This window comes from Mytilus californianus, unplaced genomic scaffold (genome assembly GCF_021869535.1).
Source record: "Mytilus californianus isolate M0D057914Y unplaced genomic scaffold, xbMytCali1.0.p SCAF_8, whole genome shotgun sequence".
Lineage (NCBI taxonomy): Eukaryota > Metazoa > Mollusca > Bivalvia > Mytilida > Mytilidae > Mytilus > Mytilus californianus.
Window position 1 is genome coordinate 78,165,892 of NW_026262734.1, and position 19,647 is coordinate 78,185,538.

At 33.2% G+C, this 19,647-nt stretch overlaps 1 protein-coding gene across 2 annotated transcripts in view; it reads left to right on the plus strand.

The window, feature by feature from the left end:
• LOC127712770 (myosin-1-like) overlaps nucleotides 1–19,647 on the plus strand; it is a 63,845-nt gene that overhangs the window by 35,161 nt on the left and 9,037 nt on the right. For both annotated transcript variants that reach the window (XR_007987304.1, XM_052219392.1), the window contains one exon: nucleotides 3,858–4,045. Coding sequence is in view for 1 of the 2 variants with exons in the window: in XM_052219392.1 (XP_052075352.1) it covers nucleotides 3,858–4,012 (155 nt within the window). In the remaining variant the exon portion in view is untranslated. The remainder of the gene's footprint in view (nucleotides 1–3,857; nucleotides 4,046–19,647) is intronic.

Genomic DNA, 19,647 nt, shown 5'->3' on the forward strand with positions numbered 1-19,647 from the left:
ACCCCTTGTAGGATCTAGTTATTGCCCTAATACAAAACCATTTTTTGTGGGTTTTTTTGGCTATGATCAGGAAAAACTTTATTAGTTAAAGTAATATGAAAAGAGTTTCTTGTCATTTTAATGTTATCTAAATTATTGAACCAATGCTTGCATAGATACCTAAGTCATGTATGTAGGTTTTTATGCCCCCGCAGTACGGGAGGGGGAATGGAGTAACGTACCCTTGTTGGTCTGTAATGTCTGTTCGTCCTGAAATTGGTTTCCGTTCTGTAATTTTAGTTTGCCTCAACCAAATGTTATGAAACTTATCGTACTGAAAATTGATGAATTTTTCATTTCCATTCTCTTACTTAAGTTTGCCTCAACCGAATATTATCAAACTTATACATGGTATACACAATGCTTATTACTACAAAACACAGATCAAGTTTGAATTTTAGTGGTGTCACTTTTACCGTTCTACAGTTATGTCCCTTTGCAAATGAAGAAATTGCTGATTTTTATACGACCGCAAAAAAATTTTGCGGTCGTATATTGGTATGACGTTGGCGTTGTCGTCGTCGTCCGAAGACACATTGGTTTTCGCACTCTAACTTTAGTTTAAGTGAATGGATCTCTTTGAAATTTTACTATAAGGTTCAATACCACAAAAGGAAGGTGGGGATTGATTTTGGGGGTTATGGTACCAACAGTTAAGGAATTAGGGGCCAAAAATAAGCATTTTCTAGTTTCCAGACAATAACTGTGGAACGGTGTATGGATCTCTCTGAAATTATACTACAAGTTTCCATACCACAAAGGGATGGTTAGGATTTGATTTGGGGGGTTATGGCTCAAACCGTTTAGGAATTAGGGGCAAAAAAGGGGGAAAAACAAGGTTGTCCTGGTTAATGGACAAATACTTTAGTACAAAACATAATTTAAAGCAGTGTAAGGGAGATAAATCAAATACATCATTGAAATTATCTCCCTTACACTGCTTTTAAATTATGTATAAAGTAATGGTTAATGAACAATTAAGATAATTTAAAACAGTGTAAGGGAGGTAATCCAAATACAATGTTTTGGTTACTTCCCTTACACTGCTTTTAAATTATGTTTAAAGAAATGCATATTTATAAAGGAAGACCAGTAAAAATATCTGCAAATGTTGCATCTTTACAAAAAAATCCATATGAAAGATTTGACACTATATTTTAAATTCTATTATAAAATAGATTAAGTTAGCACTATGGTAAATTTAAATGGGTAATTATGGTTGCAAACTCCATTGGAAATTTGATTGAGATTATGACAATATCTTGAGGGAAAGAATTTTTTTTTTGGGGGGGGGGGGGGGGGGGGGGGGGTAAAAAGAAATTGTGGGGGGTCAATTTTTACTCATTTCAGATTTCAGAAATTAAAAAGAATTATTCTTCAAATATTATTTTTTTTTCAAATTTCAAATATTGAAAAATTTCAAGAAGTAATCTTTAATTGCACAGTATGGCGCATTAGATTTGTAAAATCTTTGACCACATTTATGTATTTGTTATGCCGAATCTAACCGTGTATTTAGATTTTTAATTTTGGGTCCAGTTTTCAAATTGGTCTACATTAAGGTCCAAAGGGTCCAAAATTAAACTTTGTTTGATTTCAACAAAAATTGAATATATGGGGTTCTTTGATATGCTGAATCTAACCATGTATTTAGATTTTTTATTTGTGGACTCCGCTATCAAATTGGTTCATATTGAGGTCAAAAGGGTCCAAAATTAAACTTCGTTTGATTTCATCAATATTGAATTATTGGGGTTCTTTGATATGCCAAATCTAACCGTGTATTTAGATTTTTAATTTTGGGTCCTGTTTTTTAAATTTGTCTACATTAAGGTCCAAAGGGTCCAAAATTAAACTTAGTTTGATTTTAACAAAAATTGAATTCTTGGGGTTCTTTGATATGCTGAATCTAAACAAGTGTTTATATTTTTGATTATGGGCCCAGTTTTCAAGTTTGTCCAAGTTGGGGTCCAAAATTAAACTTTGATTTCAACAAAAATTGAATATATGGGGTTCTTTGATATGCTGAATCTAAACATGTATTTAGATTTTAGATTTTTGGCCCAGTTTTCAAGTTGGTCCAAATTGGGGTCCAAAATTAAACTTTGTTTGATTTCAACAAAAATTGAATATATGGGGTTCTTTGATATGCTGAATCTAACCATGTATTTAGATTTTTTATTTGTGGGCCCGCTATCAAATTGAGGTCAAAAGGGTCCAAAATTAAACTTTGTTTGATTTCATCAAAAATTGAATTATTGGGGTTCTTTGATATGCCAAATATAATCGTGTATATAGATTTTTAATTTTGGGTCCCGTTTTTTAAATTGGTCTACATTAAGGTCCAAAGGGTCCAAAATTAAAATTAGTTTGATTTTAACAAAAATTGAATTCTTGGGGTTCTTTGATATGCTGAATCTAAACATGAGTTTAGATTTTTGATTATGGGCCCAGTTTTCAAGTTGGTCCAAGTTGGGGTCCAAAATTAAACTTTTTTTGATTTCAACAAAAATTGAATATATGGGGTTCTTTGATATGCTGAATCTAACCATGTATTTAGATTTTTTATTTGTGGGCCCCGCTATCAAATTGGTTCATATTGAGGTCAAAAGGGTCCAAAATTAAACTTTGTTTGATTTCATCAAAAATTGAATTATTGGGGTTCTTTGATATTCCAAATCTAACCGAGTATTTAGATTTTTAATTTTGGGTCCTGTTTTTTAAATTGGTCTACATTAAGGTCCAAAGGGTCCAAAATTAAACTTAGTTTGATTTTAACAAAAAATGAATTCTTGGGGTTCTTTGATATGCTAAATCTAAACATGTGTTTAGATTTTTGATTATGGGCCCAGTTTTCAAGTTTGTCCAAATTGGGGTCCAAAATTAAACTTTGATTTCAACAAAAATTGAATATATGGGGTTCTTTGATATGCTGAATCCAACCATGTATTTTGATTTTGGACATTGGACCATAATAGGTAAATTAAAAAAATTCAAGTTCTTAGACCACATTCTTTCTGTGTCAGAAACCTATGCTGTGTCAACTATTTAATCACAATCCAAATTCAGAGCTGTATCAAGCTTGAATGTTGTGTCCATACTTGCCCCAACTGTTCAGGGTTTGACCTCTGCGGTCGTATCAAGCTGCGCCCAGCGAAGCATTTTATTTTTGTTTCTGTTCCCCTTTCTCTGACTTAAGTTTCCACCAACCAAATGTTATGAAACTTATACACAATGCTTATTACCACAAAACTCAGTTCAAGTACGAATTTGGTTGGGTCACTTTTACTGTTCTTGAGGTATGTCCCTATATAATGTTATATGCAAGCGGGGGCATCATCTGTGTCCCATGGACACATGCCCCATTTATTTTTATATTAACTGTGCTTATCCAGTAACCTTTGGGGTATTGCAATAGCAATGGCTAAAACAGTTTACCAAATTGCAGTTTGGATTCAGATTGAAGTTCTCCCACAAACTGATCAACAGTCTCTAGACTTTTCATACATTTAACACAAGCCCCCTTTAAATTTTAAAAATGATGCAAAAATAACAAGAATTTTATAGCATTTAAAATATGGCTTTTAAAACTATATATATGTAATAAAATTATTAAAAACAAAGTAGGGGTAGTGGGAAATTTGTTTTAAAGGCACTACATGGATAAAAGCAGAAGATTCTGAATATCTGGCAAAAATTCTGAAACAAGAGGAGTGAACATCCTTAAGTTCACTCTGGTTTCATAAAAGTGGGGGTGGTGGTGAGACCACAACAAGTGTATCAGGATTTATGAGGATATTAATATGTTGTTCTTTAAGGTCACGCTGAACAGTTGGAGAAGATAACAAGTGAGCATAGCCAACAGCTAAGTGAGAGTGTGGAAAAAACAAACAAATTAGCAGAAATGGAACAATGCATCATGAGACAATTCAAACCATTGGACAAGAACAAGAAATACAAAGAAAGGAAGTGAACGAATTACAAGAAAAACAGCAATACATGCCAAGTAAGTGTGAAAAAAAGAAGATGTGGGTGACATGCTAAAGATATAGCTATCCATTACCTAGACAAAAAACATCATTGGATTATCTTCTATTAGGTATTTTATTAAACATACTGTGTCTGGTCTTGTATGTGTTCTCAAGTGTACAATTGTTGCACGGATTTGATGAAATTTATATCAAAGCTCAATATCAGCTATCTTTCGTACAAGTTTGAAAATCATTGCCAAACAACTATTTTTAAAGGAGTAACATACCCCTTGGAAATATAAATTAAATTAAAAATTGCATTGTAAGTACTCTCGAGTATACATTTCTTTTAGGATTTTTATCAAATTTTGAACAAAGGTTTATATCAACAATGTCCTGAATGAGTTCGAAAATCAGTACTGATCAAATATTTTTACAGGAGTAACTTGTTGCTTGAAATGTAAATTCTATAGAAAATTGAATCGTCTGTTATCCCTCATCGTTGTTAACTTTTACAAAAATCTGTTTCCAGAAATTTTTCATAAAATTTCGATCATTTTGAGATGACTTAAAGTTTTGGTCCTTTTTATACGACTGCCAAGATTTTGTGGTCATATAATTGAAAGACTTTGTTGTCTTCGTCATATAAAGACATGTTGTTTCCAGGCATTAACTTGAGAATGAGTGTATAGCCAGACTTATGTATGCTTTTTAGTCCCCTACCGACGAAGTCGAAGGGGACTTTAGGTTTGCACTCCGTCTGTCTGTCTGTCCATCCGTCAGTCTGGCAAATCAGTTTTCCACATATTATTTCTTCGTGCTTCAAGATATTGATTTAATATTTTGTATATTGATTTATCATGACAAGTTACAGATCAAGTTTCAATTTTGTACCGGTCTGATGATTTTGTGCAAAGTTATGGTCCTTGGACTTAGAAAATTCACTCAAATATTCAGTTTTCCGCACTTTTTTTCGTCATGCTTGATGATGTTGATTTGATAATTGGTACATTATTTTATCAAGACAGGTTACAGATCAAGTTCGAATTTTGTTCTGGTCTGATGATTTTGTGCAGAGTTATGGTCCTTGGACTTAGAAAATTCACTTAAATAATCAGTTTTCCACACTTCTTTTAGGCATGCTTGAAGATATTGATTTGATAATTGGTATATAGTTTTATCGTGACAAGTTACAGACCAAGTTCAAATTTTATTTTGGTGGCCTGATGATTTTGTGCAGAGATATGGTCCTTGGACTTAGAAAATTCAATTAAATCATCAGTTTTCCACATTTTTTCTTGTCCTGCTGGAAGATATTGACTTGATATTTGTTATATAGTTTACACCCTGACAAGTTTAAGATCAAGTTAGCATTTTGGTCCAGTATAATTAATTTTTTATCGGTAGGGGACTATGTATTGCCATGCAATACTCTCAGAATGCTTGTTCCTACTGTGTTGGTGGCGTACTCAACAATTTGTAAAGGTTCATGTTTAGGTCAGTTTTTGGAGAGCCACTAATGATATGTCAATGATATTTGGTAAGCAGTAGTATAAGTATTGGCCCATCTCATTTCCATGGAGATTATTGACAATGCCCTCTTTTAACTTTTAAACATTTGCATAGTTTACATGTTAAGTTAACCATTAGATCAGGTTAAGGGAAACCACTTATGATACATGTAAGTCAATGATATTTGGTTTAAAGTTGTAAATTAACAGCTATAGGTCAACGTAATAACTTTAGTGATGGTTCATTGACTTTGAATATTTTGCATAATTTACATGTTAAAGTATTGCTATTTTGATTTTAAATTTGTATTTTACTATCAAAAATCAAACAGGTGACACGTGTATCTGTGTCAACAGTTTTTAAATTACTCTTAAACAGCTTTAGATGCATGATTTTTTTTGTAACTGCGAGTATTCTCAGATCTGTACTTAGTGTCTTTTTGTTGTTGGGATGCACAAGTACCCGACCACGTCCACTCTGTGTTCAGTTAGATGTATTTCTATTTGTATCCAGCTGATGAGTTATGTTGTGCTGTTACACCACTGTCCCAGGTAAGGAGGGTTGGGAAATTTGGGATCCCGCTAACATGTTTAATCCGCCATATTTTGTATGTATGTGCCTGTCCCAAGTCAGGATCCTGTAATTCAGTGGGTGTCTTTTGTTGCTGTGTAACAGATTTGTTTTTAGTTCATTTTTATATGACCACAAAAAAATTTGCGGTCATATATTGGTATCACGTCATCATCATCATCATCGTCGTTGTTGTCATCCGAAGACATTTGGTTTCTGGACAATAACTTTAGTATAAGTAAATAGATATCTATGAAATTTAAACACAATGTTTATAACCACAAAAGGAAGGTTGGGATTGATTTTGGGGGAGTTTAGGAATTTGGGGCCAAATAGGGGCCCAAATAAGCATTTTTCTAGTTTCAAGACAATAACTTGTGGAACGTTGTATGGATCTCTCTGAAATTATACCTCAAGTTTCCATATCACAAAGGGATGGTTAGGATTGGCTTTAGGGGGTTATGGCTCAAACTGTTTAGGAATGAGGGGCAAAAAAGGGGGAAAACAAGGATTTCCTGGTTAATAGACAATTACTTAAGACAATTTAAAAGCAGTGAGAGGGAGGTTATCCAAACACAACATTTTGGATTACCTCCCTTACACTGCTTTTAATTATGTATAGAGACATGTTTTATTGTCATGAGGTGATAAGCTGTCAATTTATTTTTATACGACCGCAAAAAAATTTGCGGTCGTATATTGGTATCACATTGTCATTGTCGTCTGAAGAAAATTGGTTTACGCACAATAACTTAAGTATAAGTAAATAGATATCTATTAAATTTAAACACAAGGTTTATAACCACAAAAGGAAGGTTGGATTTGATTTTGGGGGTTATGGTCCTAACAGTTTAGGAATAAGGGGCCAAAAAGGGGCCCAAATAAGCATTTTTCTAGTTTCCAGACAATAACTTGTGGAACAGTGTATGGATCTCTCTGATGCTATACCACAAGTTTCCATACCACAAAGGGATGGTTAGGATTGGCTTTGGGGGGTTATGGCTCAAAATGTTTAGGAATGAGGGGAAAAAAGGGGAAAAAACAAGGGTTTCCTGGTTAATGGACAATTACTAAGTACTTAAGACAATTTAAAAGCAGTGTAAGGGAGGTAATCCAAACACAACATTTCGGATTACCTCCCTTACACTGATTTTAAATTATGTATAAAAAAATGTTGTGTTGTCTTGAGGTGAGTAGCTGTCAATTTATTTTTATACGACCGCAAAAAATTTTGCGGTGGTATAATGGTATCACGTCGTCGTTGTCGTCCTCATTGTGATCTGAAGACATTTGGTTTTCGCACAATAACTTTAGTATAAGTAAATAGAATCTATGAAATTTAAACACAAGGTTTATGACCACAAAAGGAAGGTTGGGATTGATTTTGGGGTTATGGTCCTATCAGTTTAGGAATTAGGGGCCAAAATAGGGCCCAAATAAGCATTTTTCTACTTTACAGACAAGAACTTGTGGAATGGTGTATGGATCTCTCTGAAATTATACCACAAGTTTCCATACCACAAAGGCCTTTAAGGGATAGTAATTGGCTTTGGGGGGTTATGGCTCAAACCGTTTAGGAATTAGGGGCAAAAAAGGGGGAAAAACAAGGGTGTCCTGGTTAATGGACAATTACTTAAGTACAAAACATTATTTAAAAGCAGTGTAAGGGAAGTAATTCAAACACAACATTTTGAATTACCTCCCTTACACTGCTTTTTAATTATGTATAAAGAAATGTTGTATTATCTTAAGGTGATTAGCTGTCAATACATTTTTAGAAGTTACTTTTATAAAAATGCCGATGAAGGTAATTTAATTTTAGCCATGATTATGTATGTCGTTTTCTATTTTAAGACTTTTAAAGATGTATTTAAATGGGTAATTATGGTTGCAAAGTCCATTTGAAATTTGAATTGAGATTATTACCATATCTTGAGGGAAAGAATTTTTTTTGGAAAAGTTAGGGGGGGAGGGGAGGTTAAAAAAAATTGGGAAGTTGGGACAATTTGTTCTCAAGATTTCAGAAATTGAAAAGAAAATTTCTTCAAATATTATTTTTTTTTGCCAAAAAAAAGGGGGATATAAAAAAAAATTTGGAGGGGGTGAAAATTTTTTTTGGTTTGGGTGGGGGTCAATTCGCAACAGCATAGTATATTGCACAAAAGCAAAAAAAAAAGGGGGGTAAACATTTTTTTTTTGGGGGGGGGGGGGGGGGGGGTCAATACGCAACAGCATAGTGTATTGCACAAAAGCCAAAAAAAGGGGGGTTCAATTCGCAAACAACATGGTGTATTATACAAAAGCAAAAGATTGAATATAAATTCAAATTCTAAGCTCTTTGACTACAGTTCTTCTCTGTCAGAAACCTATTTTTGGTCAAATATTTAATTACAATCCAAATTCAGACCTGTATCAAGAGCAAATATTGTGTCCATTTTTGCCCCAACTGTTCAGGTGTTCTGACGAAGGGCACGAGGGAACAACCTGTAACTCTGAATCTTCTAAATGCGTAAACTGTGGTGAATCCCATTTTTCATCATCTAGGGCCTGCCCTGTTTATCTTAAAGAAAAAATATTATTAAAATTAAAGCAGAAAGAAACATCAGTTACCCAGAGGCTAAACAGATAGCTTCTATTTCGAATGATCCTCTAGTTTCGAACAAACCATCGTACGCCAACAAAGTTGGCCTCTCTTCAGTCACGAGAATACACAAACTCGTATGACCTGGCTAATTGATGCTGAAACTTTTACAATGTTGTCTGTTCATTTAGAAACTTCTGATAAAATGATTATTCCAAGAAAACCAAAACCTCCTAAAACCAGTACTCAGTCAACTCAATCTTCCTCACAGAGCTCAATGAAATCACCTAAAAAAATGAAAAAAAGATATCAAGTAAATCAAATGGGGTTGTATCAGACAGTTGGGGCACTGGATCTATCTGGGATCTCCCCGATAATTAATCCGTCCTAAATAGTCCTCCTACATCTGCATCTAATAAAACGTCTACTAGTTCATCTTCTGCATCTTGCACATAGTCTACAAAAGCCCTGTCTCCTCTTCATTCTCCAGAACAGAAGAGCGTCTCCAAAACACCAGCAAATCCATCCTCTCAGAAGTCTTCTGAAAAGAGGCCACAGGGTAAAGGTCGAGGCGGAGTAACATCAGCTGCGTCTAGTCAAGGAGATCGATGACTCTCCTCACAAAATAGATTTACCATACTTGATGATGAATCAGAAATGGACTGCGAAAGTGTTGTGCCACCCGAGAGTTCACAATCTCAGGGTGATCGAAGTAAAAATGCTGGCAAACTCGATAGCATTCGTCCTTCTATTCCTAAACCATGACAGATATCATTCAATGGAATTGCAGAGGTCTTAAAATAAAACATCTAGAGTTAACGCTTCTAGTTCAGACTTTTATACCTATTGCATTTTGTCTTCAAGAAACTCATTCGAAAGAAAGTGACAATGTATTGTAAAGGGATACAATATCTATTATCTATAGCACAGGTAGACGAACGTCCTGCAGGCGGATCAACAATTTTACATCATTCATAGCACAGTCCAACTCACCACAGATCTGCAGGCAGTTGCAATTCGTTTATCATTGGAAAAAACAATTACATAATGTTCTATACATAATTCACCTAATTCAAATATAGATTAAGCTAAACTCAAAAACCTTACTGATCAATTACCTTCACCTTTTTAGCTCACCGGGGCCCAAAGTGCCCCATGTGAGCTTATGCCATCACTTGGCAACCATCGTTGTCTGTCGTCGTCTGTTGTCTGTCATCGTAAACTATTTAAAAATCTTCTTCTCTGAAACTACTGGGCCAAATACCTTCAAACTTTAACTAAATGTTCCTTAGGGTATCTAGTTTATAAATTGTATCCGAAGTTTTGATCCATCGACAGACATGGCCGCCATGGCTAAAAATAGAACATAGGGGTCAAATGCATTTTTTTTTTCGAAAACAACAAATTTTTTGTGGTAGTATATTGGTATGACCTTGGCATCTTTGTCGTCTTTGTCGTCATCGTCCGAAGACACATTGGTTTTTACACAATAACTTAAGTTTAAGTGAACGGATCTCTATTTTGGGGGTTACGGTACCAACAGTTAAGGAATTAGGGGCCAAAAATAAGTATTTTTGTAACTTTTAGACAATAACTTGTGTTTAAGTATATGGATCTCTCTGAAATTATACCACAAGTTTCCATACCACAAAGGGATGGTTAGGATTGGCTTTGGGGGGGGTTATGGCACAAACCGTTGAGGAATAAGGGACAAAAAAGGGGAAAAAACAAGGGTTTCTTGGTTAATGGACAATTTAAAAGCAGTGTAAGGGAGGTAATCCAAAAACAAAATTGTACAGTGTTGTACAATGTTGGATTACCTCCCTTACACTGCTTTTAAATTATCTATTTAAGACTTTTATGATGTATTTAAATGGGTAATTATGGTTGCAAACTCCATTGGAAATTTGAATTGAGATTATGCCCATATCTTGAGGGAAAGAATTTTTTTTTTAAAAGGTAAGGGAGGGGGGGGGTTAAAAAAAATTGGGGGGGTGGGGGACAATTTGTTCTGAAGATTTCAGAAATTGAAAAGAAAATTTCTTCAAATTGAAAAAAAAATGTGTGGGGGGGGGGGGGGGGGGGGGGGGTAAAAAAAAATTTGGGGAGTCAATTTGCAACAGCATAGTGTATTGCACAAAAGCAAAAAATTGAATATAAATTCAAATCATATAACCAATTCTAAGTTCTTTGACTACAGTTATTCGGTGTCAGAAACCTATTATGTGTCAAATATTTAATTACAATCCAAATTCAGACCTGTATCATGCGCGAATATTGTGTCCATTTCCGCCCAAACTGTTCAGGGTTGGACCTCTGCGGCCATATCCAGCTGCGCTCAGCGAAGCATTTTATTGGCTTATATCTTAAAATTGAAAGCTTTTAGAGCAAATCTGACAAGGGGTAAAATTGTTCAATTGGTCAAGATCTATCAGCCCGGAAATTTTCAGACGAATCGAACAACCCATTGTTTGGTTGCTGCCACTAAATTGGTAGTTTTAAGGAAATTTTGCAGTTTATAAATGACTGCATAAAAAAAATTTGGCATGCGGTCGTATATTGGTACCACGTTGTTGTATTCATCGTCCACGTCGTCCAAAGACACTTAATTTCCGGACAATAACTTTAGTTTAAGTGAATGGATCTCTATGAAATTTAAACACAAGGTTTGAAACCACAAAAGAAAGGTTGGGAATGATTTTAGGGGTTATGGTTCCTAACAGTTTAGGAATTAAGGGCCTAGAAAGGGGTCCAAATAAGCATTTGTCTAGTTTCCAGACAATAACTTGTGTGTAAGTGTATGGATCTTTCTGAAATTATACCACTAGGTTCTATACCAAAAAAGAAAGATTGGGATTGATTTTGGGGGTTATGGCCCTAACTGGTTAGGAATTATGGGCCAAAAAGGGGCCAAAAACAATACTTTTCTAATACTTTGTATAAATTGTAAACTTAGTTTGATTTTAACAAAAATTGAATTCTTGGGGTTCTTTGATATGCTGAATCTAAATATATATTTAGATTTTTGATTATGGGCCCAGTTTTCAAGTTGGTCCAAATCAGGGTCCAAAATTAAACTTTGTTTGATTCCAACAAAAATTGAATATATGGTCCGAGTACACAGTTATCGTCCTTTGATTTTCGTTGTCCACGAATAAAGTCCCAAGTGTGGACAGTGTGTCGCTTGCCAATTTTTTTAGTACCCCTTCCAAATGTATTTCTTCATGTTTTATGCCTCAAATAGCAAGTAGGGGGATGAAATTACACTGTAAAAAAATTTAGGTCATGAATTGTAACGTAAAGTAGTGATTTGGTCCAGCTGAAAAAGGTTAAAAATTAGCACTTCGGAAGCTGTCAAAAGATTTCAAGACCCCCTTAACATAGAATTGTCCATATTTTGAGTTAGAGCCGATGAAGTTTTCTATAATTTTGATATAATTTGTCCCAAAAGTAGTACAACACACTGTAAAAATATTATTGAGAAAGCGCAGGTGGGATTTTTTTTATTTTCATTTATTGTCTAAAAGAAATGCATTACGAAATAACTGTGTATAGGACCTAAGAGGCGAAATCAGTAAATATAGAATCTGTACTTTGGCAACTTCCCTGAATGATTTAATGGTGTCAATTTGTCAAATAGCATGAAACTAAAGGATTTAAACTTTTATTTGATAGAAATTCTGCAAAAATTACCCATTTTGGCATTATATGGTCAAAATAAGCATTTCAAAGCTTTTTCAATTTTGATGCATAAGTGGCATTCTGACTTTCTATGTGACAGGTTTTCCTGTGTCAATATTTGTGTTTCTATGCTTTAACCCAGTTGTATTACTCATTTGTGAACTCTGAATCTACAGAAAATAAGATTATCTCAGACAATATGTGCAAAATGTGTTGTATAAATGACCCTCGTCTAACGGCCTGTTTGGATCAAGTTAAATGTGAGGACCTTGGTACATAAAAGTTGAAGTCCATAATAAAGATTTCACTAAATTTGTATTAAAAGCACTTCACAATGTCTTTTGTACCTGTTTCATTTCACATAGTATCTTTCTTTTCCTATGTTAAATAGCAAGTGGTTCAAATATAAGCCTGTTGAGGCTAAAATTGCATGCAAGTTTTTCACTAAAAAGTGAAAAATCTTTGTATCAGACTATACTGTCTGCAAAAAAAGTTGAATGCAAGAGTCCTTTTATGCTCAGATTTATTGTATCATGTAACCTGAGTATAGAAATTATAAAAAAGACACAAATTTTTATTTCCTATAGCTTCAGTATGCATTTTTAAATGTAAATATGTGCTACGGCCTAAATTGACCCTAAATTATTTTCAGTCTTACTTGGCTTAAGACCCTTTTATACTAATATGGTATGCTATTTGTAATTTTTCTTTCCATTTAAAGTACATTTAGTACATATGCAAGGATTATTTATAACCAAAAAACTCTACAAATTTAAAACTGCTGGAAAATAATACATCTTCATGTAAGGCCCCCCTTCATTGGAAAACCTCCATTTTTTGGCACAGGCTCATATAAATTTGACTTTTAAATAATTGTGATAAGTCTGATAAATCAAATGAGTATTCTATTGCTTTAAATACATAATATGTCATATATTAAGGCATTTAAAATGTAATTTTTTGCAATATTTTAATTTTTAAAGCCCCAAATGTTGATAGTTGAAATTTTTCAATTTTAATGTCAAAATTTAACACGCGAAGTTGAATATAGAATTTATCATATTGTCTATAATATATATCCTATTGCCATGAAACTTTGTCAGCAGTCTCATAATTTATAAAGCTTTGGTCATACCAAGTTTTATTAAGATTGGTCAGATTTTTCTATCCTATTAGGTCCGAGTACACAGTTATCGTCCTTTGATTTTCGTTGTCCACGAATAAAGTCCCTAGTGTGGACAGTGTGTCGCTTGCCAATTTTTTTAGTACCCCTTCCAAATGTATTTCTTCATGTTTTATGCCTCAAATAGCAAGTAGGGGGATGAAATTACACTGTAAAAAAATTTAGGTCATGAATTGTAACGTAAAGTAGTGATTTGGTCCAGCTGAAAAAGGTTAAAAATTAGCACTTCGGAAGCTGTCAAAAGATTTCAAGACCCCCTTAACATAGAATTGTCCATATTTTGAGTTAGAGCCGATGAAGTTTTCTATAATTTTGATATAATTTGTCCCAAAAGTAGTACAACACACTGTAAAAATATTATTGAGAAAGCGCAGGTGGGATTTTTTTTATTTTCATTTATTGTCTAAAAGAAATGCACTACGAAATAACTGTGTACTCGGACCATATGGGGTTCTTTGATATGCTGAATCTAACAGTGTATTAAGTTTTTGGGTTTTGGTCCCTGTTTTTAAATTGGTCCACAATGAGGTCCAAAGGGTCCAAAATTAAACTTTTGATTGATTTCATCAAAAATTGAATTCTTGGGGTTCTTTGATATGCTGAATCTAACCATGTATTTAAATTTTGGATATTGGACCATAATAGGTTAATGTCCAATTAAAAAATTCTAGACCACATTCATTCTGTGTCAGAAACCTATGCTATGTCAAATATTTAATCAAAATCCAAATTCAGAGCTGTATCAAGCTCTGCGGTCGTATCAAGCTGCGCCGTGCGGAGCATTTTATTTGTAATTATCTTGAATATTATTAAAGCTATATATAAACTGTAAACAATAATGTTCAGCAAAGTAAGATCTACAAAAAAGTTAATATGACCAAAATTGTCAATTGACCCCTTAAGGAGTTATTGCCCTTTAAAGACAATTTTACACAATTTGTTCATCAAGTTTTCTAACATTTAAAAATCTTCTCCTCTGAAACTATTGTGCCTAATACTTCTTAACCTTAAATGAATGTTCCTTTAGGAATCTAGTTTAAGAAGTATATCCGAAATTTTTGATCCATCCATAAACATGGCCGCCATGGCTAAAATAGAACATAGGGGTCAAATGCAGTTTTTGGCTTATATCTCAGAAACTAAAGCATTTAGAGCAAATCTGACAAGGGTTAAAAATGTTCAAAAGGTCAAGATCTATCAGCCCTGAAATTTTCAGACAAACTGAACAACCCATTGTTTGGTTGCTGCCACTAAATTGTTTTTTTTAAGGAAATTTTGCAGTTTTTATACCACCCAAAAAAAATTTGCGGTCTTATATTGGTATCATGTCATCGTCGTCGTCGGATAATAACTTTAGTATAAGTTAATAGAAATCTATGAAATTTAAACACAAGGTTTATAACCACAAAAGGAAGGTTTGGATTGATTTTGGGGGTTATGGTCCCAAAAAGGTATTTTTCTAATTTCCAGACAATAACTTGTGTTTAAGTGTATGGATCTCTCTGAAATTGTACCACAAGTTTCCATACCACAAAGGGATGTTTAGGATTAGCTTCAGGGGGTTATGGTTCAAACTGTTTAGGAGTTAGGGGCAAAAAAGGGGAAAAAACAAGGGTTGCTTGGTTAATGGACAATTAAGACAATTTTAAAGCAGTGTAAGGGAGGTAATCCTAATATATTGAGGTAATCCAAACATATTGTGTTTGGATTATCTCCCTTACACTGCTTTAAAATTATGTATAAAGAAATATTGTATTGTCTTGATGTGATTAGCTGTCAATTTACTTTAACATGTTTAAGAAGTTACTTTTTAATTTATGCTGATTAAGGAATATTAATTTTCTATTTTAAGACTTTTATGATGTATTTAAATGGGTAATTATGGTTGAATCTCCAATGGAAATATGAATTGAGATTATGACCATATCTTGAGGGAAAGAATTTTTTTTATGCCCCCGCCGTAGCGGAGGGGGCATTAAGTTTTACCCTTGTCCGTCTGTACGTTTATACTGTTCTTTAATTTGCCTTAACCAAATGTTATGAAACTTATACACAATGCTTATTACCACTATATACAGATCAAGTTTGAATTTTGGTGGCGTCACTTTCATCGTTCTAGAGTTATACCCCTTTACAAATGGATAAACTGCTAAATTTTTCATTTTTTTTTTCTAAATATCAAGTAATTTTTAAAATTGGAGTTATCTTCCTTTGTACATGATTATAGTTGAATCAACTACAATAAATGCTTTATACAATGCAATGTTTAATTTTGCCTTCCACTGATAAATTAAAGCAATTTTTACCCTTCATTCCTAGAAATATTTCAAAGTCTTCTTTGAAAATTGGAGTTATCTTTCTTTGTGCATAATGGTAGTTGAAATAAGTACAACCAGTGCTTTATACAATGCAATATTCAATTTTACTTCCTACTGACAAATTAAAGCAATCTTTACCATTCAGTGCTTACAAGCTGTTTGATTACAGTTCTAGGGTTATGCCCCTTTACAAATAAAAAAATTGCTGAATTTTTCATTTCCATTCTCTAACTTTAGTTTGCCTCAACCAAATGTTATGAAACTTATACACAATGCTTATTACTACATAATACAGATTAAGTACGAAATTTGGTGGCGTCACTTTTACCATTCTTGAGTTATGTCCCTTTATAAACATAAAAATTGCTGAATACTTTGTTTCCGTTCTCTAACTTTAGTTTGTCTCAACCAAATGTTATAAAACATATACACAACTGTTCTAGAGTTATGTGTGTTTACAATTAAAAAAATTGCTGAATTTTTAGTTTCTGTTCTGTACTTAAGTTAGCCTCAACCAAATGTTATGAGACTTACACACAATGCTTATTACCACAAAACTCAGATCAAGTTCAAATTTGGGTAGCGTCACTTTTACCGTTCTTTATTTATGTCCCTTTATAGCTATATGATATGCAAGCAGGGTCATCATCTGTATCCACATGTGGACACAATCCACATTTATTTTGGAAAAAGGGTGGGGAGGTGAAAAAAAAATTGGGGGAGGGGCAATTTTTTTCTCATTTCAGATTTCAGAAATTATAAAGAAAATTTCTTCATATATTTTTTATATATTGGTATGACGTTGGTGTCCTCATCGTCGTCCAGTGTCTTCGCCGTCGTCGTCGTCCGAAGACACATTGGTTTTCGCACTCTAACTTTAGTTTAAGTGAATGGATCTCTATGAAATTTTACCATATGGTTCAATACCACAAAAGGAAGGTTGGGATTGATTTTGTGGGTTATTGTACCAACAGTTAAGGAATTAGGGGCCAAAAATAAGCATTTTTGTAACTTCCAGACATAACTTGTGTGTAAGTGTATGGATCTCTCTGACATTGTACCACAAGGTTCCATATCACAAAGGGAATGCTGGGATTGATTTTGGGGGTAATTGCCTCAAAATTTTAGGAATTAAGGCCTAAAAAAAGGGCAAAAAAACAGCATTTTTCTAGTTTCCAGACAATAACTTGTGTTCAAGGGTATGGATCTCTCTGAAATTGTACTGCAAGGTACCATATATATATCACTACAAAATTCAAAAAGTCTGAAAAGACCAGTTTTTGTCTGAATTTGCATGAATTTTTACTCAACATTCTTAATTTGTCTGAATAATTTTTAAAAATTCTTGACATAGTATGAATTTGTCTAATAAGGTTCTTGATTTTTCTTGACAAGTGTCTTGACAGTATGAACATTGTCTTAAAATTTCTCGACACTTCCTGTATCATCTGATAAGAGTCTGGATTAGTCTCGACCAATTCTTGACTGTCTTAAATTTGTCTCGATCTGTCTTGACATATTCTTGACATTCTTAATAATGTCTGAATATGTCTCGACATATTCTTGACATTCTAAATAATGTCTGAATATGTCTCGACACATTCTTGACAGTCTAAAATATGTCTTGACACTATCTCAACAGTATAAATCTCGCCTGAAATGTGAACAGACTTATTCTGCACTGTTTATGACATTCTATTGCTGTTATATACTCCTTTTTATTATGGCTAAACTAAACTTTGAAGAATCAAGGATTAATTTGGTATATATAGTAAGATACCCTTTTGGTGCAACTAAGTTGTAATACCCTGAATAATCCCCCATGTAGTTTAATTTTGATTTATTTTTATTAAACATTTAAGTAATTGTTTTCACTTGGAATATAAGTAGAAGGTATTGACAAACAGCATTTTAGATTTTTGCCGTTCGCAAAACTGCCAGTCAAATTTGCTTTACTAAAATAGGTGTCTTGTATCTCTTTTGGACCCCACAATTCATCTTTTGGGTTTGTGTATCTAAAAAAAGAGGGGGTGGGGGGGCTTTCGTTTAGGTCAAAGAATTTGTTCCCATCTTGATTCAAAAACCTTATTCATTTTTTAGAACAACCCAAAAACATTTTTTATTCAAATTTGAGTGTTGAATTTTATAATTTTTTATCAAAAATAAAATTTATAAATAATAAAAAACTCCTTCCTGAAAAGAAAAAAATGTTTAGATCTATATTATGCATGTCTGTTTGAGAACCATTTCTATAGAAATCATTGATGGGACCCATTATAAATACATTTTTTTTATTATTCCTGGAATAGATAATAATTTTCTTTTAATCTTTGGGAATTATTCAATTTGTTTTTATGTTAAAATAATTAACTTCATAATTTTGATGAAGAAAATCCATTTCAATTCAATTTTTTTTCATCAAAATGATGATTTTCATTTTCATCTATCAACAAACTTTTAAATTGTAGTGGCATGGTCGGTCAACTGATAAGTTGTATGGCTGATTACAGGTAAAGCAATAACTTCTATTTGACAGTTGGGTGTACTCTGGGGTGTGGAATACCTTAATTTTATGGGGAACATCCTGTCTATGATGTGTAATACTTAATATATTCCAACCTGATGACATTACACACATTTTTCTTCTGTTAAATGAATGATTTGTATATCATCATAATTTGCTATTTATATAAACCACATTTTGGTATAATAATTATTTACCATATCAACATTGAATATTATGAATGTAGAATGAAATATGTCTACAGTATGATTGGTTTGAATCATTTAATTTATAAGATTTAGGAATCAAAATTTGTAATTATTTAAAAACCCACATTGAAATTGTTTTATATCAACACATCCACATTTGAATTATTTTATACTTTAGATTTCATAGCCATATTTGCATTTGTAAAAATATTTATATACCCAAATTTTCAATTATTTTACATGCCCAACTTTTATTTTTGTTGTAAAGAAGTGTAACTTGAAACAACAGTATATCATATAAAGAGAAATAAAGATTAAAGTTATATCATGAATATTGGTCATGATTTGTAAAACTCAGAACTGTCAAGTAAATTTAAGACACGATTCAAAATGTTCAGAATATGTCAAGCCATACTGAGAAAAAATAAGAATGTCGAGAATATGTCGAGAAATTTCAAGACAGTATTCAAATGTCAAGAATTTGTCAAGAAATTTTAAGACCATATTCAGAATGTCGAGAATATGTAGAGTAAATTTCATACAAATTTAATATAAATGAGAATTTGTCAAGAAAAATTAAGACACAAGTCATACTTTTGGAGAATATCGAGTAAAAGTTCATGCAAATTAAGACAAAAACTGGTCTTTTCAGACTTTTAGACTTTGCATACCACAAAGTTAAGGCAGGATTGATTTTGGGGGTAATTGCCTCAAAATTTTAGGAATTAGGGGCCTAAAAGGGGCAAAAAACAAGCATTTTTCTAGTTTCAGGACAATAACTTGTGTGTAATTGTATGGATCTTTATGAAATTGTACTACAAGGTTCCATATCACAAAGGAAAAGCTGGGTTTGAGTTTGGGGGTAATTGCCCTAAACGTTTAGGAATTTGGGACCAAAAAGGGGCCTAAAAACAAGCATTTTTCTGGTTTCCAGACAATAACTTGTGTTCAAGGGTATGGATCTCTCTGAAATTGTACTGCAAGGTACCATACCACAAAGGGAAGGCTTGGATTGAGTTTGGGGGTGATGAATCATAAGGGGTTCAAAAAATTTGGGGTAGGGATTTTTTTTTCTTTAAA